This window comes from Accipiter gentilis, chromosome 3 (genome assembly GCF_929443795.1).
Source record: "Accipiter gentilis chromosome 3, bAccGen1.1, whole genome shotgun sequence".
NCBI lineage: Eukaryota > Metazoa > Chordata > Aves > Accipitriformes > Accipitridae > Astur > Astur gentilis.
The window spans coordinates 21,943,499-21,970,376 of NC_064882.1; the positions used below are offsets into that span (position 1 = coordinate 21,943,499).

Here is a 26,878-nt window from a genome sequence, read left to right on the forward strand (position 1 = left end):
CAATCAAGCTTCCTTTTATTCTGAACCAGAATCCTGCTCACGACAGGTAACCTAAGTGCATGCTCCACACCTATCCCTAGCAAATCCTTCCTCATCCAGCACGCTGTATTTACAAGCCTCTGGAAGCCTCTGGGAATCAGACAAGAAAGGCAGAGAAACAGCACCCCTTCTGTAAGCCTAGAGCTGCAGGTCCTCACTCAAAGGTGTACAAAGATGGCCACAGGTCTGATACTGGGAGCTATTAATTCACTCAGTTTTCTCAATACCATGAAGACAAATACGACATTTGGTAAAATGTTGTACATCAGACTTCAAAACTCTGTCAAGCATCAGACGTTTCCAAGATATTTCTATGTCATTTATCTGCCCAGGGTTTACTTAGGCAAGTATTTCATTCACTTCAATATTTCCCTTGTTCCTGTACTTTTATTTCTTGCTCCAGCCTAGTTCATAAGTTAAAATGAGTCTGCATAACATCCTCTTACACCGTAACCCAGAAAAGCACTCTTCCCATCATAAAATTACACTGCAATGATGTAACTCATTTTCCAACGCTACGCTATCCTAACTGAGACAGACTTCAAGTAAGTTGTTGGCAAAGTCATCTAAACCTCAGGGAGCACAAATCAGCATTCACAGAGAAATTCTCCCACCAGATTAGCACGATTCAGAGGCTGTGTCCAGCTTCTGAATGGCGCATTTGCTTCAGAAACATTACTTATATGTCACAAGGTTACCCATGTGCCACAGTGACCAGTACTTACCATCGCTGCTCCCTCTGAGCACTACATCTGGAGATGGTGTCTGCTGCGAGCGGGAGCCAAAGGAGTCCAGACTGTCAAAGGAATCATCTCTACCGTGGCGAGGCGGGGAGAGGGAATCGCTGCGTTCAGAGTCCCAGCAGTCTATATAGCCACTGTCACGAATGCTGCGCTTTGGGCTCTCAATATCCTCCGTTTCCTACAGGGAAGCACAGCAGGTACTTCTTCACAAAGAAGCCACCGACATGCCCATGAGATCCATTACACATCAGCCAGCAAAGCGTCTTACCAAATACTAAAAATCTCCTCCCCAAAAAACAGTTTCCTTATTTTCTGCCCCTTCTCCCCTTCAAGACAAATGTGCAAGCTTGCAACAAACCCCAATTTTATGCTGATTAAGAGGAAACCCCGCTCAGTAGATTACTACGGTGAACTGAGAAAAAGCTGCAACAGGCAAGTTAATAAACCGATCAAAACTGAAAGTAACCTGAAACTTGACTTGTCGTCCATAGTCCATAGCACAGGCAAAGGCACTACAATTTTAACATCGTGCCTGCATCAGGTTTAAGTCTGCTGCTTTCCAAAAGATCTCCCCCCTCCCCTTGCCCATCTATTGTAAGTGGCCAGGACACCAGCAGACAGCATTTGTTGTTGCTGCTTCAGCTCGGCAAAATAATGAAGCAGTGTGCCCCAGCCTCCCTCTACCTTGAAGAGAAATTCCTGTTATGAAAGAGGGATGTCTTTCTGAAGCAATCAGCAATGAAAAATATGCAAAATGCTTTTCCTGATGCCTCAGAAGAATTCAGTTGTGCTCTTTACTCTTTGCCAGCTCCTGGCTCTGGGGGATATGAAAGCACTTGTAGCTGACCCACATGTTCAGAGCAGGGAGAACAATGGTTGTCTTTGACAGCCCTGTGATTATAAATTCTTTCCAGTGCAAGCAGCACATACTAAAACACTGAAACTCCAGCAGAGGAAAAGGTCAATAGAAGCCATCCTCACCCTTGCATTATAATAAATTCCTTGTTTTAGACAGTGTCTTAACATTAATTACAATCGCACAGGCTTAGAAAAAACAAAAATAAACTACGTTTATTCAAAGATAAATCTGTTTTTTTCTCCCCAGACAGTAAGTAAAGTCAGAGATGTGGGTGCCATTAACAGACTGACATTTTGCGACCCAAAGAGACTGGAATGTGATTTTTTTTTTTTTCTTTCTTTTTTTTCCCCTGAAGCATTTGAATATTAATTCCTAATTAAGAAGCACCCCCTGCTTACCACTAGCTGGAGCACAATGGCTATATGTTGAGCACAGGTCCCACTGTCCCTTACTGCTAAGGTTTTACCTGTTACTAGTACTGCCAGTGAGAAGATCAATCAAGAACAACACAGTACGCTATGGCAGGCCACCTCCCCACAAGAAAGGAGAATTGATGGAGAGAGGAGAGCCCAGCAGTACACACCAAAGCTTCCATGCTGGAAAAGAGGGAGGCTCGAAGCATGACTGAGAGATCAGGCCCAACGTCCTGCAGACTTTTCAGGAAGAAGGCTTAATTAGTGCCACTCACCATTGCTCTGCCAAAATACCACATTAAGGGCAGCAGCAAAGGTCACCTAAGGCCAAGCTAAAGTGTGGTAATGTCATTAAGTAACCTCATTGCAAACTGAAGTGAAAGTATTTTCTAAAAACAAATAAAATACATCTAACAAAGTCGTAATTGAATCCTATGTAATTTCCTCCCCCAGTCCTGCTTAGTAAACTAAAATACTGATAGAAACACTAGACAACAAAGATCCGTCTCCCTGAAATCTGCACGAGTTACACACTTCCAAGAACAAATCTAAAAATCCTACCAAAATCCTGTTTGCGACACAATCCAAAAATCTTTTTAAAAATCCAAATTCCCTAAATCCCCTCATCCCTTCATACCAATCAGCTATTCTCAATCCTCAGGCACGTTTCCATTTTCCTAAATTACTGTATTTGAATGACACAGAACTGCTCAGCAGTTACAGGGACTTAAACTTGGGCAAGGAGCCCCATCCTGCATTCACTATCTCCCAGAGTTTGAAAACAGTCCAATTGTGAACTAATGAGTTCTGCAGACACTACTTTCAAAGGCCTGTTGATGTTAATTTTGCATGCCGCTCACCAGGAATTAGGAGGCAGGCACCAGGATGGGATCTTAGATTTCTGTAAACGTGTTCTTTACAGCCTTCCCCTTGGCAAAGCTACTCTTCCAGCCCAGTGCCGTCTCACAGACGGGTACTTGTCCTGCCTTGAACAAATGTCATCTCTCAAATGTTATCAGTGGGAAAGTGGTTATCTGCACGACTGATAACACCGTAACATGACACACAACAGCACATTAGTCTTTCATACTACCTAATTAAAAACACAGTATGTCACTGAGTGGTAGTAAAAGTGTGATTGCCAAATACAAGATGCGTTTCTCCAGGAAGTTCCACCCACTAAATATAATCAAAAAGTCATGGATGTTTTGTTATTGGGAACTTCTAGCTTAAGAAGTAAAGAAGAATGCATATCCAAATAGTTAATGAAATTAAAAACAGAGTAGCATGAATAAAATTAGAAATGAATAGCCCTTTCAGTATGAGAAGTAGAAAAAGATGAGTCCGAGACAACTTACATCCAAGCTGCCTTTTGATTTGCTTATTAAAAAAGGAGGGCAGAGAGGATTTATAACAGAAGAACTAAACCAGACTGAATTTATGGTCGATTTAATTATTAAATTCTGTGGAAAAAAATGCCAGTAGAGAATGTGATAAAGTGTCTTTTCATCACTCGTGCACAGCTATAAAGAACATCAGAGTGTTGCACAGCATGATTAACATGTTCTATTTTACAACCAAATCCTCTTCAAATGCAGTAACAGACACAATTGCCAATGGGAAATACTGCAGGGGTACAGGAGTAGGGAGGTGACCTTAAAATAAGTCGCCAGCAGCCTTCATACCAGCACCACTTCAACAAGACTTTTCAGGACTGCAAAGCGCTCTGTTTTTACGTTAAAGGAATATATAGCTTTCAGCTTTTATGAGATCTCTACTCTGCTCCCAGCTCCAACATCTGCAACAAATCAAGTCTCAGCCTCTTGCTTTTGTCCTCGACCTGCAGTGTTCTGCACTGCCCAGCCAGGCCTCCACAGTCATCAGCTTTTGGCCCCAGCCTACTTTATCCCACAAAAGGGCTCAAGATAGGACCTCCAAAATGTCTGATGATTAGTTTGATGGGTAAACATCACCTGGAAAAAAAAGAGCCTCGTGCTGTGAGATTAAACATTAAAAAATAAACCATGATACCATGCAGCACTAACATGACAGCAACCTGCACTTTGGGAATTTTTCTGCGCTAGCTCCCTTGTCTGTCTTTGTTTTACCTTTCAGACTCTTTGCAGTGGGGACTGCTCCTTCCCCACGTCTTCTGTTTGGCAGTAATTCAAGTATTAACTTCATTTCTTTATTGCTTAGGCTCAGTCATATCACTCATGAGTGGCAAAGTCCTGCGTGATTAGCACAGGTCATTTCAAATGAAGACCAAAATAAACCGCTACAGAGAAGCAGGATGTTCTCTTTTCCTCTCCATTTCCACCTGCTTGTTCACAGGAACTGGGCTCACAAACAGGGATTTTACCCATCACACCAGGGTGTAGGAACTGCTATCAGTCAGCCAAGTATTTCCTCTTTGGTAGCAATCTGGTGCTGGCCCTCTGAGATCCCAGAATGAAGTGCTGCAGCTGGTGCAGACGCAGTAGCACAGAGCTCAAGGAGAGTAAAGAGTCTCCCATGGTCCCCAAACCCTACTGCCTGTGGTGACTTGGTTGTTAAATGAGATGGGGAGGGAGCAGCAGGCACGGAGCTCTCTGTGGGCTGGAGAATATATCTGCACGGCCTTTCCTGAGCAGTATGTCTGACACATATGATGCTAGCACCAGGTGCTGATGTCTTCTTACATGCCTGCTCCTTGCCCCTTCCATCCCCAGTAAACGCATCCTTGGATATCAACGCTAACCATTACTGAGGTTAAGTGTCTCATGTCGAGGTTCAGGGCATGCGGGAGCATTCAACCAGAAGTCCCCAAACCACCCTACAGCAATCACAACTTTTCCTTTCCAGCAGAGCTCAGCTCATCATAAACCACCAAATACGATTTCAGTGAGAATTTAGAGCTTGGCAAAACACAGATTCATCGTAACTATGCCCTTGGTGAAACATAATCTCCTCCTTCTACCCTTCAGCTTTATTTAGATACTTTGGTTTGATGCTTTATGTTGCAATTTAAAAACAGAAGAACTGCCCATGAGACTGAATGTTTTAAAGAAGAAAAATCTCTGCTCCTGTGAGTCCTGCCACCTTAGTTTTGAGTCTCAGCTCTTCTAGCTGAAACTCTGTGTCATAAATGAAAATAATTCAAACCAAAATATGTGAAGATGACAGAGCCATGTGACAATTCTAAAGCCCTGTCTTGACATCATGTGCTGCATCACTGATATCTCCACAAAGCTGGCTGCTTTGATTCACGTTCACACCAGAAACATTTTCGAAGAAGGTAGGGGTTTACCAAGTAATTTGTACTCCAGACCCCCCCCACTTCTCTCATATTTAGCAACAAACAGGTTATTTATGGGAGTAATAATTCGAATGAAATTTCCATTCCCAAAACATAACAAAAAGATACCTTTCTCATTTGTGCCAGCAAACCTTCAAACTCCTTCAAGTTCAGGGTTGATCCACTATACGACGTGCAGCTGTTTGCCGCTTTCCCTAGCCAATAAATGGTGACTAATACCTGCAGAAGTTAATAAGAATTAATTGAAGCCATCTACACGCTTAGCTAAATTTACATCCCTTCAGCATCTCTCATTTATTCTAAACTGCACAGCAGCACAAGATTTTGTTATAAATCGGAATTGAAAGGGAAGTGTCTGTCAATGGTTAAAAATAAATATGGTGGGTAACTATGAAAATGTAAACAGTCCTACAGAATACATAAGTTAACACATTATCTTCCTGGTACGTTTATAAGAAAATGAAACTGTCATGTCTGCCTAGAAAATAAACACCAAAAGTAAATCTGAATAGAAAAACCAGACAAGATATTTGAAACTGTACAGAAGACACACTTATAAATGTATCTGTTTGTAAACCCAATAGGAAAAAAGTCCCTAAAAAGTACTAATACTAGTGGTCACTAATTAAAACCGTTAAGACTAATGGAATAAATAAAACATCTGAAATGTGTGCCTGCCTATTTCAAGGACAGAAAAGGTAGTTCCATTTTTAATCATCTTAAAGTAATTAACCAGACAACACAGGAACATTTACTTCCAGGCTTCTGCTAGCTTAAAAAATGCTTAGCCCAAGATTAATCAAAAGCCATGAGCAGCTGGTTGTTTCTATCAGACTAAAGCAGAAAGAGTTAGTGGTTTCATTCAAGTTCTGACTTGATGCCTCTCCGTAACTCAAGTCACTTCAAAACTAGTGTGGAAAAAAAGCCAAGAATTGCTCTTGCAAATGTTTATATACCCTCTTACTCCTTTAGGCAGCAAAGAAATCTGATCTGACGCTGCTGGTGTTGCACTTGTTTTAGGAAAGGAGAAATGAAGATGCTCAGGATGGTCAAATCCAACACCTCCAAAACTGGTGATATTTATATCATGCAGGGAAAGCAAACAGTCCTCTGCAATCACATATGTCTCCACTTAAAGCAATGTCTTTAATGGTACCTGTGCAGCAGCAATTTGGACTGGAAACTGATCATCAAAGGCAATTCAGTTCAATGTTTTGCACTGCTTAAAAATGCCAAACCATCACCTCAGAACTTAGGCCTTTTTCTCATTTAATCCTCATTATTTTGGCATATTCTGTGACACTGCAAAGTATTTAACTGCAGAAAAAACAGGAAGTATTTTCATGTGGAAAAGATGTGCAACCAATAACAAATAATAGTTGACATCAGCTGTCTTTTTCAAAAAAGTTAAATAAACTGAAATATAGTAGTTAATGTTTTGATGGGACAGGGCCATAAAATTCATACTATATAGTGAACTAAAGAAAATAGGACTAGGAGAAATCCCACGGAGGCGCTGGGGACAGACATGTCTCTCAGACTCTTCTTTCCTAAAACATCCACCCACATTCCTTCGGTGCCTCCTCCTCAGTCACATATGCTAGACTTCTGATTAGCCTTTTCTCATCAACTTTCTCTAACATCCCCATTTTTCATTTAAGTGTGATGTCCAAAATCACACACAGCACTCCAGCTGAGGCCCTGCCAGAAAAGGATATAGCACGTGTCATACAGACCCCCTGTTTAAAAACAACTGTGGTGCATAATATAAATTTTATATATATAGTTTATATTTTCCTTTAGTTTATAAATATACAGGCCATGACATAACTGAATAACATTTTTAATAAAGTTCAGAAATTTTCCCCTTGTTTTTAAAATTACATCGAAATTGATACTACTGTGCTGAGAGAAAGGAGGTGCTTTCGCCAATACTGATTTTTTTGTCTTGAAACAACCTTTATCTGAGCTGTTTTCCTTCAAACAGCACTACTCAACAAATTTATGTAAAAAATTCTTACAGTACATGTTCTCAAGTTAAGTGAAAACACTTGGAAATACAGTATTCTTAGCAACCAGCAAACTGTCCAATTCATTTTGCCATTCAGTTCTCTGATGAAGGTTGTGGTATTTTTATTTATTTCTGCTAGCATTTGATCACTTTCTCTCTTCTTCCTTTCTTCATCCACTTTTTTTTTTTTCCAAATAATGTCACATTTGCAAGCAATTCTGACTGGCTGCCAGCCGAGGTTGCAGGATCATGCACCTGGAAAGCATATATTGCCTACAAGCACGCTGTGGAGGATACTTTTGAAACTTTACCTTTAAACCAATACATCTGTACAAAGATATTTAGCCAGTGCCCACAAGAGTGCTAATATGCCAAAGCTGAACTCCCCCCCTACAACTTTGTGTGCTGGATGCCGAAGATATTACTCTAATGATGATGGGAAAGACAGGATGAAATAATCTGGGGGGGAGGTGTTGGTGGTTTTGGTGGTTTTTATTATTTTTTACCTGCAGTCACGATTACTGGCTTGCAAAGTTATTAGGAAAAGTCTTGGCATTTCCTAGCCATTTACAAGGATGTGAGCCAAATATAAAATTGAATTTATAGCAGTTTACAGCTGACTAAGGACAGACAGCTTGCTAGGCTTCAGGAGAGTAACTAACTATGAGACCAGCAAAGTTTAGCCATTTTCTTTTCCACTTAACAATTAGAGGATCCATTACCATTGCCGTTAGTTTAAATTAACGAGAAATTGAAGTTAAATGGAATTAGCCTTTCTGGGGAAACACTCATTTATTTGGAAGAACAACAAGAAAGCTAGCAAATCTGATAGTGAAGACTTACATCCAGATCTAAAGATCATTTTAATTCATTTTAAGTGCTTTGTGCAAACATACTTTATGCCTATATATTTATGAAAGGCTACAAAAGCGTAACTTCGTGGTTGAGTCAGACTGTTCCCAGTGAAAACCACAACGGACAGCGCAGAGATCGCATTATTTATCCCTTATCTAAGAAAAGACAAACATTCTTCGTATTATTTCTGTTGTAAGGCTCCTCTGCCATACCAGCTCTACCTAAATTTCCAGTAGAACCTGGTTAGGTTTGTACACAGAACAACTTTTCAGCAATACTCATCTGTACTCAGTTTTTACTGACATAATTGCTGCTCAGGCCAAATACAGGATTAACCAGACAAAAGAAAAAAAACCGCAACCCCCAAAAAACCCCTCCAAGTGATGTACTTACATTTTTCAGCTTCCTACTATAGTCAATGTTCCTGGTTGCGCGCACACACACACACACAAAAAAAAAAAAAGAGGAAAAAAAAATTAATCAGAAAGCAGGCACACTTTCCAAGAGCGTGTATGCAGCAGATCACATTTTCCCTAACAAAAGCCTGCAGAACACTTCTGCTGGCTGGAAACAGATGAAAGCTAAGAAGATGTAGTTCATACATTCATTTATTCATAACGTGGGAGTATTTTGTCACCATTACTTCAATCATTAAATTAGAATTCTGGAGGTACAAAAAGAAAATGCATTCGTAACGGTCCCCCAGTGAAGTAGGACAGTGCCGAAAATATTTCCCTGAAACAGAGTTGCCGATTTCTTCAAAAAAGATGACAAAAGTCCTCACTGCTAAAATGCATCCTGCAGTAATCCAACAGTCAGGTTCTGCTCTGTGATAAATCATGCAACCCATACAGATTCTGGAAGCAACTGAACATGCATAGGAGCCTGAGGAAATCACCACCAAACGTTAAGGAAATAGAGCAGGTGCTTCTGTGGAAACAAGCATCACAAAGAACAAAGTAGATGGCTGAAGTAACAAAGATCCTGCCAGTTACAACAGAGCCTGCTGTGGAAAACATATTTATTTTTTGAATGTATACTCAAGCACTCAGACTGAACATTGGCATCCTTCTCAAATTTTTTTTCACCAGTGTTCATCAAAGGGTGGAAGTTTTATGTGAGAAACAACAAAGCACTAAGTTTGTGCAAACATAAACAGTATTTCAAAGTTCAGCAAAAAAACCACTAAAAAAGAATGGAGGAAATGTGCATCACATTCAGGTGCTGAAAAATAAATAAGATTACTTCAGATTCAGAAAAGATTGTCTCCCAATTATTTATAATGGAATTGCCTTCTACTATAACAGTAAGTTCACTCCAACATTAAAGGTTACCTGACCAAAACAAAATGTACTTAAATCTGTGAGAACAACAAAAAGCCCAAATACAGGCAATGCTAAAACAAAGTATTTTTGATAACATCTTTTTTTAAGCCAGAATTTTATCCACCAATACACCCATACTAAGAAAAAGAAAACAGTCCTATTTTTTTTTCTTAACAAAATAGCAGTGGAAAAGAGTCTTGTTTAACAAGTCAGGAAGAAATTCTTTACAGCATTAGCTCATAATTTTTATAAGCTGAATGATCCAAAAAAAATAGATCTAATGCATACCTCAACTAACATCTATATGAAAAAAACCTGGTTAAAAATATCATTATCTTAATCATGTGCAATAATGTCATATTTGTCCTCTACCACAGAACAAATACCACTTTTACCATGTTTAAAAAATAATCCAGAAGTCTTCAAAGAGGGGGAAAAAAAATAATCACCTTAATGCTTTGGGAACTAGCTAGCAGAAGACAGTCTTGAACATAGTTCTTTACAACAGTCATGGACTTGGCTTGTACACCTCAACTCAGTTACTCAGCGTGAACTTGGACAGCGCTAGGAAAACATTTGGCTCATTTCCACAGTTGCTTTCTCTGAAGAGTTGATGGGGGAAAAAAAATCCATGCCAGTGAGACACTTCACATCTATCTAGCATACTATTCAGCAGAAGGCCAAGCCAGCTCCGCAGAGTTTATTACTCCTGGTTTAACTTGCTTACGTGCTGGACAGCTCTCCTTGGAGCTCCATGCTCGTCCCAGCCTTCAACCTGCCTCCTCCGAGATACTCCACCATCCTCAGCCCAAAAAGATCAAGCTTCTTATCAGAAAGACTCTTTCTCTCTGGTTTCATATGGAGATTAGGGTTTTATATGGAGATTAGGGATTGTTTTGCGATTCTCTTCAGCCACTCATTGTCATGATTTTACAGGACGTCATAAGAACCTCTTTCATTGCAATATTACCAGATTTAGAAGAAATAAGTTACATAGCCCCCTCTCACTGGTATGTACAGGCAAGAAGAACCTCATATTAGAGCCAGAAACTTGGAAAGAAGCAAAAAGTGGGATACTATTCCTTAAAATAAGGCAAGTGGCCAATTCGATTTTCAGAACCTTTGAATTTTCCCAGACAATGCCTGAACACCATGAAAACTTGCCCAACTTCCACTGCCAGAAGGGAAAAAAAAATAGAATGCTGCTGAAATTTAGTAAATTGTTTCCATATACTTTTCTAAAATGGGTATGTCTGACCAGGATTTCATTAGTGATCTTTTTGGCCAAATGAAACAAGGCCATTCAATGAACTCAGCAGCATTTGCTTGTCTGTAGAGTAATAACTTCTTAATATTACGCATGATAGACCCAAAATTTTCAAGAGAACTTCTACATAACAGCAATTACAAATTCTGTTTATTTTATGAAAGTGTGGGGTGCTCTTGCTCTTGGTGGGTAGGGAGCTTGATTACCGTTAATATAAACAAGAGAAAAATACAGTCTAATTGCTTCTGTTCCTCTAGTCAATGATGAAAAAAATCTTCCCTGAAAGGGACAACAGTTTCTATTTATGACTTCAATCTCTGACTATATGGACTTTTATTCAAGCCTGCTCTGTGTGACCTTAGGCAAGTCAGTAATTCTTTCTGTGCCAGTTTCACATCTATATTTTTAATCACTTTGTGGGGTGAAATGCTGAAAATACAAGCATTGGAGTCTAAGCACCTAGTACTCTTTGCAGTGAGGGATGTGCACATACCAGGGCTAAAAGGCTGCCGATTAAAAGAAGATTTCAAAAAAAAAAAAATCACTTCACCCCCACAAAAAACCATGAATTAGTTATTAAGAAGGAGAACCTCTTAATATGTGTGTGGTAGTAGGCATGTGACTTTGGTGAAAAAGTATCTAAACTTTGGCATTTCTAGTCCACACAGTTCACACACATTCTCAGCCCAAGTATCATGTCCCAGCCTACAGCTCTTGTTAGGAAATAAACAGACTGTGCTCATGTCTGCACCTTGTAGAGTTTGAGAAGCCTATAAATGTCCTGTAATGCATCTTCAAAACAGTTTAATCTGAAATAACAGAGCTGTGATTTTTCTCCTCAGCCTACATAGTTCATTAGTTGGACAGACAAAAAAAGAATGCCATCAATTTAGACTCAGGAAAACCCCTAAATCCCACAGAATCTCATTGCCTAACTAAAACAGTATTTTAAAAGAGCTGTGGTTGATCTCTCTGGAAAAAATAACAGCCCTTAGAGAAAGCCTGTTGAAGAGAACAATGTATTCTTCCCAGTGCTGAAGGTTTCTCAAACCTCAGCTTCCTATTTGCTTTATACAAATGACAGTATGAGCAGATGAGCATAGCCTCTTGCACATCCTTAAATATTTACTATTGCATCACATGCGTCTGAGGTTGTAACATACTAATTGCAAACTGCAGTTGTACTTACTTGATGGTCACTCTGTTTGATGTGTCCTGCAGATCACCAGGATCAAAAAGCTGAGATTCTTTAAGTCCCAGCTCTTTGCAGCCTCTTAAGAATAAGATGATATTATCCTGAAAAGAGGCAAAACAAACAAAAAAAGGTTTTAACTCTTCGTCACTGAAAAAAATAACCCTACGGAACCAATCTCTCCCTGACAGCTCAGAAATAGTCATATCATCAGCTAGATGAAGAACCAAAGACATTTCCAGTCACATAATTTAGGAAGTCAGTATAGGTTTTGTTTGAAAACCAGATAAATATGAAACTTTTTTTTTTTTTAAAGATACGTAACTGCAACAAGTTTGTTGACTTCTCTCTTTCCAACCCCAAATGTTGGCAACTTCTTTAACTGAAAAAACCCTGCTAATTTCCCCACCTACTGCTTGTAGGCTGCCAACACAACTTCAGCACGTTACAGGGCAGAAAAGGCTGGATTTCTGAAGGGATCGGTAAGGGTAGATATGAAACAGTCCACCACCATTTAAACAAGCAGTTTGTTCAGAAAACATTTCGCGTATCGGTGCGAACAAGCCAGTTACTCCTAGTTAACACAACTGGTCTCTTGCCTCTCCAACCTTAAGCAGCCAGAAGCCACTGGGAAAAGAGGTAGGTGCCTTCTCCCCAAATAAAATGCTTGAAGCTACACTTTATGGGACCACTGTCTGGAAAAAGAGACAACACCGATTTTGTAACAGTTTTCATGGAGGATTTACACTTTTCAGAGTGTAAAAAATAAAAATCAGTAACTAAGAGAAAGATAAGCACAAACTGATACAAGCCTCTTTCAAACCAAACACGAGTGATGACACACGGGTTTGCACCGAGGGGATTGTACCTGTATGTGTGCACAGACATTTAATATATTGTTTTATACTTACTTACACATATGCATGGACACCACCCCCCTTTTACAGAACCAGTGAAACTTTCTTATGCAGATAAATCTTGAAGGTCAGTAGAGAACAAGTTTTCAGATATACATATTGCTAGATCAGCAACTGCAATGGTAGATGTGTGGACAAGCAAAGATATAACGTACAGCTTGCTATTCTCTGAGGCCTCTCATCTCAAACCTCCCACTGGAGGTAAGCTGCCACATGAAGAGTTAGAGAGGAGCAGAGCCACAGCGTGTGGCAGAGACCTTCCATTTTGGTAAAAACTGGGAAGCAGAGGAGCCTGGGCAGCATCAGCTCTTGCCCACCCCGGGTGAGAGAGCAGGACTGGCGAGGAGGGCTCTCCCCACATCTGCTCCCAGGCCTTTGTTTGGGTGGCACGGCCATAGCTCGGCGAGAGCGGCCCTGTTTATTCTGCCGGGGCACAGCGATCAGCATGCTAATCGCTGCGGCGCTCTGCATGCCAACGCTCTCGCACACAAAGCTCGCTGTCACCAGCCACACCACAAAAAACTAGGGACTTGGAAATTTAGAGGAGTCCAAATCTCCCTGACTGAAACTTAACAGCTCTGGAGGGGAGCCAGGGGGAAAGGAACAGCAGTCGAGACAGCAGAGAGCCCATAACCCAGAGAGACAGCATCATTCATGACATGAAAAGATGCTTGTAAAATTCCCCATCTGGCTTATTGTTTGCATTATAATTTTTCCAACTGCAACGTGAGTTAACTCTTGTGTTTAGCCTTTGATGGAGGACAGTTCTGGTCAATTCCAAATGGTGGGTGGAGCGATGTGTAAATCTAATAAAAATGCAAAAACTTTTAAAAAAGTTCCTAACAATATTTCCTAACAAAAATATACAGGACACAGTAACCTAATAGATTAAGAAAACCACTGAAGTGGGGGGAACTCCAGGGATAACTAATTGCACCCATCTCTATGCCAAAAGTTCACATCCAAGTTATGATAAGCAGTAACAAAAATATCAGCCATTTGGCAGCCATGTAGTTTGGAAACTCAGTTCTTCTGTTGATGAACAAATGCCCACTTCTCAAAAAAAAAAAAAAAAAAGTGTCACAACCCTATGCCTGGTTTAGTACATGCTTTTATTTTGATGGTCATCATAAATATAACATTTGCCAACAGTCACTAACACCATCACCCAAACAATTCCTCAGAAAGCTGGTATCTTGTACAGGCACGAATAATTATGCATGCTAACAAGATGCAATCAGTGAGCACTGAAAGAAGTTTTTGCTTTTGTTAACAACCTCATAAGTTTTATTTCCCAATGGTCCTAAATATGACAGTTTGTTTAAAAGGATTAAAAAAACCCCCAAAACCAACCAAATTGGTTTCAAGTGACAGACATTCAGGTAAACCACCTAGGCTGCCTATCTCCAAGCCAAAATGTATCTCATACTACTGCAAAACTAAACTTTTCCTGGTTTGCTCCAGTCCAGTTGGAATTCGTATTTGTTAGTTCTATGAAGACACTGGAGAACAACACTCCTAAGCCACTAAAAGGAGAAAGGAGTCTTATCATTAAGACCCAGTTCCCAGCAAAGCTTTCTCTCAGGATTAGGACACCTTGCATTAGCCAAGTGCTAGTTTCTTCAGTTCCCAGAAAATTTTGCTTACGTTTTTTGAAATTACAGTTCCATACTTGTTTGCTGTAACTACTCCTTTTTTGTAGTCACCTATTCTAAAGTGCCACTCCTTTGCTGCTATGAAGAAACTCAAAAAAAAAAAAGGAAAAAAAAAAAGGCTTACAAGCAGCAATATATATAAAACATGCTTACCTTAAATAAGGGAGTGAAAACACCCACCTAATGTGCATGTCCTGCTCCTTACAACTTGGCAGAGTTAAATAGGTCACGCAAATGGGTCACACTGCAATGGCAAGGATCGCAGCGTGGCCAGCTGCCGTGCCTCAGTTAACGGGGCAGTATCTTTTACAGCGGTCTCAAAAGACACGTGGCCAGAATTCAGTCCCTCTGGCAGCCCCTACAAGGCACTAACACGCAATTTTCTCAATACATTAAAGGGAGATGATATTGCCTTTCTCTGAGCGGTTACTTGCTGCAGTTGCAGAATTGGAATAGATGGAGGATAGATCACTTGGTCAGCACGTCATTTCCTACAGCCCCAGAAGACCTGCAACTGTCTCCTGCTGGCTCCTCTCAGTTTCAGTCCACGTGAATACTAAATCAGAAGTCTTCTTCTGATTTTCTGGGTTTTTTTCCCAGAGAAAGAGCAAGCTTACAGATTACAGTCTAAAGTTATTTTGCAAATTTTATCTGTTTTTTAATCTAGAAAACTTTATAAATATATTTATAGGTATCTATAAATCTATTATCTATAAAACTACAATCCACAGATATCTATAAAATTTCACCTATACTTTATCTATAAAATGACAGAAACTCTAAACAGGCTGGTTACAGAAGACAAATGATTCAGTGTGGTGACAGAGGACACAAGCACAGGATACACTGATAAGGTTAAACCCCAACCCTTTTCTGCTTGCCTACGCAGAGTCCTGACAGTTACTCTTAGATCAGCACTATAAGCAACACTGGTTACTTGTAAGTATTAGAAATGCAAGAATTATTAATGCAAATGTTTTGCTATACTGAATTTCAGAATCAAAAAGTTAACCAACACACCAAACATTACAAACTCTTGGGCAAAGCCAGCCATGAGCCAGTAAGAAGGGCCGAGGAGGAGCAGGGATGGACAAACACAGGTGTGGGGCACTGATTCCCTGAGAAATGAGTCAGAAGGATGGATGGGAAGGAAGGGGAAGCTGCTCTTGCTCTCACAACTGCATTTCAACAGTGCCACCTTTTCATCCTTTCTGGTGTGTAACCTGACAGACCCACCGCTACAAAACCACTTTGCCAGGACAACCATCTGCAGGTAATGCAGAGAGAATGGGAGGCAGAGGGGTTACACCTTGATGAAGGTGGAAGGAGGGAGGAAGAAATAACGTGCTGCTCCTTTATAACGTTTTGGGGTTTTTTTGCTGTTTTTAAAAGACTAATAACCCATGTGTTATAAACATGAAAAACTCTTCACTGTATAGCATTAAGTCATTCCCCCCCCCCCCCCCCCCCCCCCAAATGGAGCACAAAATCCTGAATCCTGTAAAAAAACACACTGAAATTGGCAGTTGTGCGGGACAGACACCCTGGAAAGCCACTGCAAATTCACACAGTAGCACTGCCAACACACAAGACAGTTCAAGCTAGCAAGAATCAAATGTTCACAGCAGGCAAATTCTCTCCATAGGATCTGCTGATCAGATGCAATGGCAAACAGCTTGAATTTGGCCCACTTCCATTCCTTTCATCTGCCACAATAGTATACGAAATATTCTCACTGTATTTGCGCTGCAAATCGGACCAGCGGCTTATCACTGTGGAACCATCATTTGTCAGATGTGCTACTGCATGGCCTGGATGAGATATACAGATAAACTCGGGGAAAACAAAAGCAAGCCAAGCTGTATGTCTGCACAGAACGCTGAATAAAATGCCAAGTGCGTGCCACTTCTGCGAGTTGGAGATATTATTAGTTGCCAGCAGCACCGCACTGTTTTGCAGGACAGCTGCAGACAAACAGGTGGCCTTTTTCATTTCTGGAATGCTGAAATTTTCCCTGTTCCAGAATAAATGGGAAGATTTCTAAATATATATCATTATTTTTTTCCCAAACTGCTTTTGTGAGCAATTTCCAATACAGACTCTCCAAAGCCTTTTGTTTACTCTCTCCATGTTTCTTCCCAATTCCCTCATTTTTCCATTTTATATAAATAATTAGTGGTAATAATTCATTTATATAAAAGCAATGGATCTTGACTGATTCACAAGCAGACGGAACGGAAACACTGAAATATCCAGTTCAAGTCCACCAGGAAAGAAGTTTTAGGAGAAAGACTGGGGACTTCTCATATATATATAAATATACGCACAGATATATATGTTTTTCTATTTACCCAATATGCTTTACTGTATTGTTTTACTCTACGTATATGACCCAATATGCTTTACTGTATTGTTTTACTCTACGTATATGTTTTACTGTTTATACAGTACGCTTTACTGTATATACAGTAAAACCACACTTCACAAAACACTGTCTTCTCTGGCAGGTTCCAAACCTACCGCTTTGGAAGGAACTCGACCGTGGTCAGGACACAGCCACTTAGACATTTAGGATGCTTAATCTCCAGAAGGGGAAGGATGACAGCCCGCCACGACTGAAGGCAAGCCCCACCACAAGAGGAAGGGGAGGCAGGGCTGCACGCACCCCAACGGCAGCCTGGCACGCCACAGCCTCGTCTAACGAAAATTAAACCCCGCACGGGGAAAACCAGAAAGAGAGCGAGCCCGGCCCCAGGGAGGTGCCCCAGCAGGACTTACCCGCCCGTCAGCCTGACCCGATCCTCGCCTCCCGAAGCGCAACGAACCCGCGGAGCGGCCGGAGCCAGAGCCGCCCGCCCGCCCGCCCGCCCGCCGCGGCCGGGAGCCACACAGCTGCTGCCGCCGCCGCCGCCGCCGCCGGGGGCTGCAAACCCCCAAACTCCACCCACCGCCCCGTCCCGTCCCCCCTCCCCGGAGCTGCAGAGCGGGCAGCGCGGCCCCGACACCACCCCGACACCGGGAGAGGCGCCGGGGCCGCCGCCCGGCGGGGGCTGCCCTCCCGCCTCCCAGCCGCCCTTCCCGGCACCCCCACGGGCGGAAGGCAGCCGAAGGGCAAAGGAGGAAAATTACCGCCGCGCCTGGAACCGAGCGAGCCCCTAGGGCAAGAAGTAGGCCCAGAGAAGACAGACAGAGGTGAGGAGAGTAAAACGGCAGGGATAACGCCCGCGGGCGGGGGATGAAACCGCACCGCACCGCTCCGAGGGCAGGTCGGCGGGAATAGCGGCCGGAGAAGGGGCCGGCTTGCCGGGAGCACCGGCAGGCCGCAACGCCCGACAAGCAGTCCCTGTGAGAGCGAGAGCTCGGCACCAGCAGGCCGCAACGCCTGACAAGCAGTCCCTGTGAGAGCTCGGCAGAGAAGACGGCGAAGACTGCCTCTGCACAGAAAGCCAAGCCTTCTTATGCTGCTTTGTGGGCAATCAACAAAGAAAAGATGTGTCTCTTCAAACAACAGCCCCACTCCCGTAACAAGAAGGCAAAAAAACGCCTTCGAAATTCTGTGAGGAAAATGGGTCTGTTGGGGCCGTGCTGCAGCTACACAAAACACACCAGAAACCCCAAACGTGGCTGTAAGCGATCTTCAGATACAGAAACACCAAACGTGACTAAGCGATCTTCAGACAATGTCTAAGACTGACAGGAGATGTGCAGTACCAGACCCCAAAGATCCAGCTGGAAGTGCCAGATTCCTACCAAGGTGCTTAGATCCTTGCTGCTTCCAACCAGGCTTACTGGGTCGGAAAATTGCAATTACCTCGAGCAAGAGGATAGTGCACAATTTTGATACTGCTACTTTACACTACTCTGGTAGTATAAAACTTATCCTCCTCTGACAATGTAGAGGGAAAGCTGGGCAAAGGAAAGAGGATACTCTATGTATCTTTTCAGAGAGCTGCTCTTAGCATTTTTGGCATCCTACAAAATCTTTTTGCTAATAGTTCCAGTCATCAGTCTCACATAAAACATGAGCGTGTTCGATCTACATTAATAAACTGAAAATAAGCAACAACAACAAAAATCAAAATCATGCCCTGAGAATTGATGGGGGAGCTCTAAAAAACAAGCACAAAATACAAGAAATGTGTTAAGCAAATCAAATTATAAGTACACTTGTCCACCAGATATCAAAAAGCACGTTGTTGAAAATTAAAAGCTTGCAATTTTTTGAGAAAATCAGAAGTACAGCAACGATACTCGATCTTAAAAACTGTGATGCTTTCCTAAATCTGCCCTTCGCTATCAGATTATTTGCTTTTTAAGATAATTGCCCCATAACAAATTTCAACCACGTTTATAAGCTTCCTATGCGATACAGGGTATTACTATCATTTGTACAATGGTTGTAACCAAAATCCCTGAACAGGAATGGCCACACTGTGTATAATGAAAGGCAAATCCAAGGAGTTCAGAATATAAAATGGCACTGCGGGTCCTGGGCAGGTAGTGAAAATTTCATGCTGGGTACAGGGTGAAATCTGGGTGTTGAACAGCATGGATGATGCATCTTATTTCTGCAAATTTTTAAAATGAGCTTAAAATCCCTGCAGCGTGGTATGATGTAAAAAGGAGGGAAGAGGAACTGTGGACAGGAAAGGAGAAGGGTAACAGGGAAAGGGAGAAGAGAAGAATAGGAGGGGACCATATGAAAGAACATGAGCAAGAGCAGCCTTCAATTCAACAGGCAAAAGCAAACCACGGGGGGGTGGGAGGGGTGCACACAGTATAAGCACAAGGCTGACCCTATGACTTCATTAGTTAAGTAGGTCCTGATATTTCTCCTTGCTCCATCAGGTCATTATCCCTGAAGGCACAAATAAAACATTTAAACAAATGGGGGCTCAGTCAACATCCACGTCTTTGGAGGAGAGAGCAATCAGATGATCTGTATTCCCTCAAATTTGCCAAGCCCAAGATACACCCAGAGTAAGATGGCTTTGTTTACAGCAATGAAGACAGAACATAGGCAGGCAGGGAAAAAAGCCCAAAGCATTTCCAGGCTATTCACTGGCGCTGGTGCTGATGAAATCATAGCCAGATGTCAGCCAGATGTCAGATGTCATCCAATCTTGGAGAGGGGGGGGCCTATTGGATGCCACATCCTACGGTAACAGCCGTACTATGGCCAAGGAAGAGGACAACATCTCCTTGCCATCCCCTCTCTACAGAGTACTAGATCATAGCGCTGGGCTTGTGAGGGTTTGGGTCTCAGTTTCATGACTTCTGTTACCCACTTTTCACGTTTTTGATGAATAAAGCTACTCAAGGACAGGATTAAAATCAAGCTCACATATAGTGAAGTGCAGGCTAAGCATTCCTAGAAGCTGCTGGGAACTCACCTTGCAAATCCAGAGCCAGATGGGTAAAAACACAAGGACATGGTAGACACCACCAAAAAAGTAAAGCCTGGTTCCTTCTGCAGCAATGGAAAGGACTATTATTTACCTTGCTCTGCCTTGTTGGTTGGGCTGTGAAGTGGCTCAACACAAGACTTAACGCAGAGCAGATTGGGGAAAGAGTTATCAAAAAATATGAGAATGAAATGAACATAACAACAATGTTCTCAGTCCAACCGGAGCTCAGTGTCTGTGGCATTTATCCCTTCTTACCCATCCTTCTGGCAATAGTTGCGCTGTCTATCTGAAGGAGGAAAAAAAAGGTCACGAAGACAAATTTAACCTTTATTTGCACTCACATTATGTGTACTGAGAGTATGACTAACCTAAACACAGATTTCAAGGAACCCTAAAACCACAGTTAGTGCCACAGCAGTGCCCTCAGGTCATCTTCTTGGGGAAACTGGACACTGTCTGTTCTCAGCTCCCCCCTGTGCCTGCTGCCCACACAACTGAGCTCTACAGTAAAATATAAAAATGGGCAAGAAATTCACAACTAAGGAGAACATGCTGTTTTCTACATTTGGTTTATTTGTGTGTAATTATCAGGACACAATAAAGCATAAGAAAAGTACACAGTCTGACTACAGATTTAGGAGATCTCAAAGGCAGCCTTCTCAAACTGCTTCAAGTAAACAAAAAACCCCATAAACTTTAAATCTAGAGTTACAAGTCATAAGAACTACTAAACTACTACACCAGATACTGTGAAAACAAAACCAATGTATAAGTCACAGGGCTCCAAGCAATGGGACCAACAAAAGAACTAACTTGAGCATTAAATATGGGAGAGTACAGTTTTCACTAGATGTACTGTTAAAGCTTATCACCCTGCACACACACACACACACAAAAAAAAGAAATTCATAGATGAATAAAGTTGAATTACCTCCTGAGTGATATACCCAAAAAGTACGCCCCTGGGGTGATCCAAAGAACACTGCAAATAGCTTATGCTCCAACACAAACAAGCCTTTTACACTTTACATGCAGCCATCAACTACAACTAAACACTGCTGAACAAACTTTTGCCTTTCCTGACTGCTGTACAGGCAATTGTGTGTTAAGCCATGGCACAACAGATGCTTCTCAAAAGCTATTTATATGTGTGTACCTGGTAAGATATTGTACCACAGTGGTAATGAAAATTACCTATGTGAAGCAAATCTATGTGCTAAAATTTTTTCCGTGTTTTCCTTAATTATATTAGCAGGTCTACTAAAATATACTACCTTTTTTTACATACCCTACCTTCCTTTCTCCGCCTGCAGATTCCAAGCTTCATGGGATCCCTTTGATCACATCTGATATCTTAGGGCACTGTTACTCAGTGCCTGCTTTCTATATTTTGACTTGACTGTTGTGAAAATAACCTTCTTTTCCAGGAAGAGCAGTGTTGACTATTTCAGGGAACCAGCTGCAGGCAACCATCAGATGCAACTTCCCACAGGACCTTTGGGATGGAGTGGGGCTGGTGGAGAAGGAAAATTAGGAAAATCCTGTGCATCATGAGCTAGCCTACCTGAAAAGGTGTGTCTGAGGGTCATTAATTACCTGACCAGCATAATCTATTGTGAACCAATATAGGTAACTTAAAGCATTATCAGTGCACCTGCATGCACATTCAGACATGACTATCTGAAAAAATACTGCAGTGATCACTAGAAACTGTTTCTAGTTTTCCTCTCTCACTACATCCACAGCAGATGGCAAGGAAATAAAAAAGTAACTGGAAATGACCAATAGTGAGATTTACACCCAATGCTTTTCTGATACACAAGAACTCAAGTAATCATAGACACAAAGCTGTATTGGAGTTATAGCCTCAATTCTTATTCTCCCCTGGTCATTTATCAGCTGTCTTCCTACTCAGGCACTTGATTTCATTGAAGGCATACAATTCCCCAAAATACAGGATTTTAATGAAACTATGTGCATGATGAATCTCATTTGAAAACTTTTGCTGCATCCAGCTGTGTTGAACTAGCTGAGCACAAAACTTGGAACATCCAAGGCCAGAAAAAACCTGAAATTTTGTATAATGTATTTTTAAGGTTTCAAACTGTAAAGGTACAAAAGAAACTGGTACCTAAAATTAACATCAATTTGACATGAAACCTCTGAAAGTGAATGTATGAGCACTGCCTGGCAGACTCATTACACTTCTAATTGCAGCAGCTGCTATTAACATAACTTTACTTTCTTGCCTCTTTCTTTTATGTGGTATGTTCTCTTTTGCCTGGTATATTAAGCAAAGCTATCTTCCATTTAAAGCCAACAAATAGTAACAGTTGGCTGACACTTGGACTTCCCTCAGCAAAGATGGCAATCCACTATGCAAGGATCAGGATACTACATAGCCGGAGCTGTTGGAGGGGCTCTGCATCCCGATGTCCAAGTACAACTGCTGTAGGTGGGCCTCAAAGGATGCAAGAAAGCTGCCTGTGGAGGCTGGGGGCCTGGCAGTAGCTGTTAAAATCAGACCAAATCTCTACTCCCCAAGGCAAACAGCAAAATAGTGAAACCGCCAAGGAGGACTCATTCCTGCTCAGTTCACGACCTCTGCAAAAAAAGCAACAAATTCCATTTCTCCTTTCAAATTAAACTTCTACTCTTTACTGCCAAGGAATATGTTTTAATAATCTGTGGTGTTCAAGGTTTGATAAACATCAGAAATCTCTTTACTGCTGTTACATGATACCTGACATACGTTCCCCCTCCACCACCCCCCCCACAGCTTTGCATTTTCATGCCAACATTGCATAAAACATACTGGACTTCTTTAATGTACAGGTTGGGGTTTCTTCGCAAATACTTCTAAAAGAAGCTGTTCAAGTCCAAAACACCCCTATTTTTTTTTTAATTGGCTTTTTGTACTGAATGAAGTTCCAGCACGTTCCAGTTGGAAAACCTACATTACTGTTTTTACTTCCAGTAAAAAAATAAATAGACAGCTTTCACATTTACATGTCTAGAATTATTTCAGTGAGGAAAAGGAAGGGGAAGAAAATCAATAATTTTCAATTTGCTGCAAGTACATTTTACAGACAGCCAAAATATCTGTGCAAAAAGATGCTAAGTAAATCAGCACCTATTCTTAACTTTGACCATATATAGTGTAACTGCCTAAATTACTAAATACCATGACACTCAAACTATGTATCTGTTGTTTCTTTCTCATATTTGAAAACATGCATTTGGTGTCTCTGCTAGCATGGCCATAACTATCAGTCGTCTTGAATATTTCCAGTTTGGAATTTTTTATAGTAAATATTCAAAGCACAATGAACTACCCAATAATCTGGCAGTGATTTCTTTTCCATCCCTTTTCAACCACCAGTAAGGAATACCCCAGATATAATTCAAAAACTGGAACAATTATTCATGAAGCTATGGTAGCTGCAAACTTAAATGGACTATGCAGAATAGCCAACTTAAGTTACTACTGTTGATTAAGTCTATAGAGGTTGTGCAAACATGCCTTTGAAGGACCATTTGGAAAGCATGATTTGTGGATTATGTCTGGATGCCATAATTGTTTACAGTTGTGCAGACGGAGCTTTTAGGAGGATAAAAAAAAGTAGTACAATAATATATTGTATTTAAGAAGCAGAATTTCCTCCAGTTTATGGGCATAAAATCAATGATTGAAACAAGAGGGAAAGAAAGGAACTCTTCTTTAATACAGGGTATTCCCATTGCAAGGCCTTCTCCCAGCTCTTTCACAATGTCTTGGTTCTGGTTCCTCTGGGCAGCAAACTATAAAGGATCTCTCCTCCTACAGGACAAATATTCCTGTTGTTCTTTTACTGGCAACACACTAGAGGTGTATTTGAGGCATACTTTTGCTACATCCTCTCTCCACTAGGAATGCACAAAGCAACAGGGGTAGGAAAATGAACAGATGCATCACGCCAAGTCTTAGGAACTGGAACGAAGGAGAGAAGATGGCAGAAATAGCTTGTCACATTTGTTGGCAGAAGGTAAAGAAAGGGGAAACAAATCTGCTATCACTAATGATTTATTCCTAAAATTTCAGTTTATACCCTACCTTCTGTCCTAACCAGACTTGCGATCACCTTTTGTTTGTAGAGGAAAACAGCAAACTGTGCTTATAATTCAGCTTACATAGGTATAAGCAATGGCTCTTCCTCAGAACAGTCACAAATAAGACTAGCAGAGATGTTCATGCACCCTTAAACAGCAAGCTTCCGATTCCTCACCTGCAATTTCTGAAAATCCTTGCAATTTAAAGCCACATTATATAGACTGAGGTGAAACTTAGCTGATGAGAGTGTATACAGGAAAAGGGTAAATTTAAAGCCAATATGATTTTTTCCTTTCCTCAACAGAGGGACTCGGAGTTCAGTTGGTTGATCAGAGAGATATGTATCTAGACAGCAGAACCGGTAGAGTCCAGCAAGATTATTAGGCCAGGCTTCACCAGCCATGAAAGCAGCTGTACCAGCTCCAGAGCCAACAAGAAGCCGCCAGCAATTTAGCTGATTTAAAGGACTGCGGAGCCCCAGTCAGCTCACACGTCTCCAAACAACTCCCACAAGTGCAGATTTCTGGAGAATGCAAATGTTACACATGGCTACCCAAAATCAGCTCAAGGCCAGCAGGACTTACTGGCTTTGGCAAGCACCTCTATACTGCCCATCCTAGCGATTGGGGAATATACATCAGACATAGTACTGCCTTGCTTGAATGCATGGACCCAGCTGAGGCTCAGCACTGCGCTGAAGCTAACCAGCCTTTAAATCTGGAGACCCTACTAAGAGCCACCTGGGGTTTACAAGGTCAACAGATGTCGCCCCATCCAAATACAGGGGCTACAGAGCTACACAACCACCTTAGGTGATGCAGGAACACTGCCCAAACTGCAGCACAGGGAGCCCAACCACCCAGGAGGTACCAGACCCTGGGCACACATGCTCTTTGTACCTGTGCATGTACATGCCAGCCAGACCAGGGCTGCACAGGGGCTTCAGCGTGCCTCATGCTCCGTGTATGACTGCAGAGAGCCTGGAGAGTCAGCTATCACATGAGCAGCACCCACTTTGTGGAGCTTTTTGGCTACCTGGAAATCTCTAAATGTGCTATGCTGCACCGCTAAGCTGATCTCATGCTTTTGGGCCACTTGCCCCCGAACGGGAAAGGCGCTGGCGTTGAGCAGCTCTCCTGCAAGAGCTATCCTGTGGCTGTACCGAGCCAGGGTGATAGATGCTGCTGGCTGCCAGACTCAAGCGGGCTGTTCAGTGAGTTGCCCACACCCACAACATGGAGGTTATCCAATATTTTCCATTCTCTGGCATATCCCAAACTCCACCTTCCATTATCCTGAATAGAGCAGTTGACTGTTTTTCCTCTTATTTACTTCCCATCCACTTCCTAACCTCAGTCTGGCACTTTTATTCCTCCAACTTGTATTATAAAGTCATAAAGGACAAGAATATTTGTACACTGTTATACAAAGAGAATAAATCACACTGGAAGCTGTGATGGAGAATACTGACCACGATCTTTGAAGTTCTCGGTCTGCAATTTACTTACATAATAGTTTGTGCGCAGGCTTAAGCGCTGGATTTCTAATACTGCTCATCAAATTTCAGGCAAGCAAAACAGAATAAGCAAGGTGAACTACTCTTGGTGCAAGTAGGAGAACACCAAGAACTCACAGTTCTTCAAAAAATATGTAAAAGTCTGGAATCCAGAGAGTTTCAGTTCTCTAAGATCGTTTTTTAGAAAGTAAATTTTAATCAGGATTGGGTGGCTCAAGAGATTGGGTAATAGTATTTAAAAAAGCAAGTGATTAATCTCTGATCAACCACAGGGTAAGGACTAAAGAGCATTTAAGGTCTCAAACACCCCTGGGAACTAGCCAACTTAGTCTAATACTGTGGGTGCTGACTCTAGGCACGTTTTGGATTTTGTATTTTCTCACGCACAGTCCGCGTGCTTATGAGTAGCCTTCTCTAAATTTCACTAGAACTACTCCATTACCTTCCCCAAAATTCTGCATTACAGTTATGCTTATGAAGAGCCAATGGCAATTAGATCCTAGGTTTGCTGATAACACTGTGGTGACAAATACCTTGTTTCTCTGTTTCCTTTCTAACTGCATCTATATGTTGTTTCTTAATTACAAACTTCTGAAGGCAGAGACTACAGATGCCATATAGCATCTAGCATAAAAAGCATGAGGAGACCATACCAGTAAGCTTGATACCTACTTTGCAGGAAAACAGACTTTGATCATTGCTGACTGTATCATTCAAAGATCTGAGATGCTCAGAAATTGAGCTGGCATATCTGAAGATACAGCTCGGGAGGTCCCTTCAAACTAATCATAATACTGGATTGACTTTTACTCTTTTGGTTGTTTTGGACAGAATGAAAGAGCAAGTAACAACTAGTGTGATATTGCTAAAGTATCACCCATTCTAATAGAATTCTGTTAACGCCTTGCTTACTCAAATTTTTGTTTGACTGCAACACTTATCTGAGAGGATGTAATTATCTTGCTGCTTCTTTCTCTAAAATTCTAGTCCACTGACATATCAGATTCCACCCAGCCACTATTCAGCACTGTAAAAATAAAATACAGGAGTGCACACTAAGAAGGAAGATCAAGCTAGCCTGACTGTGTTTGTCAAAAAACCCAGCCTCCTATGACTAACTTTGTCATGTTTCTTTTTTACATAAGTCTGTTACCAAACATTGACTTCAGTAATGAATTTTATGTGTTCTTTTGGTGCATAACAATTATTTATTTACTTACCTCTCTTTGCCTCTTTATAGGCTTTTATAAAAGCTCTGACAGTGGTCTCTGGGGACCATTCTATTTGATT

The 26,878-nt window shown here is 41.5% G+C and overlaps 2 protein-coding genes across 2 annotated transcripts in view; both read right to left on the reverse strand.

Annotated features, from left to right (window-relative positions):
• The window catches only part of TMEM33 (transmembrane protein 33), a 185,775-nt gene extending 177,438 nt beyond the window's left edge, over nucleotides 1–8,337 (reverse strand). The window contains exon 1 of the mRNA XM_049834765.1: nucleotides 8,334–8,337. The gene's annotated coding sequence lies outside the window, so the exon portion shown is untranslated. The remainder of the gene's footprint in view (nucleotides 1–8,333) is intronic.
• LIMCH1 (LIM and calponin homology domains 1) overlaps nucleotides 1–26,878 on the reverse strand; it is a 181,275-nt gene that overhangs the window by 62,973 nt on the left and 91,424 nt on the right. The window contains exons 4-7 of the mRNA XM_049834791.1: nucleotides 12,000–12,106; nucleotides 8,612–8,642; nucleotides 5,461–5,571; nucleotides 765–960 (exon numbers count right to left, since the gene is read on the reverse strand). Coding sequence (XP_049690748.1) covers nucleotides 765–960; nucleotides 5,461–5,571; nucleotides 8,612–8,642; nucleotides 12,000–12,106 — 445 coding nt within the window. The remainder of the gene's footprint in view (nucleotides 1–764; nucleotides 961–5,460; nucleotides 5,572–8,611; nucleotides 8,643–11,999; nucleotides 12,107–26,878) is intronic.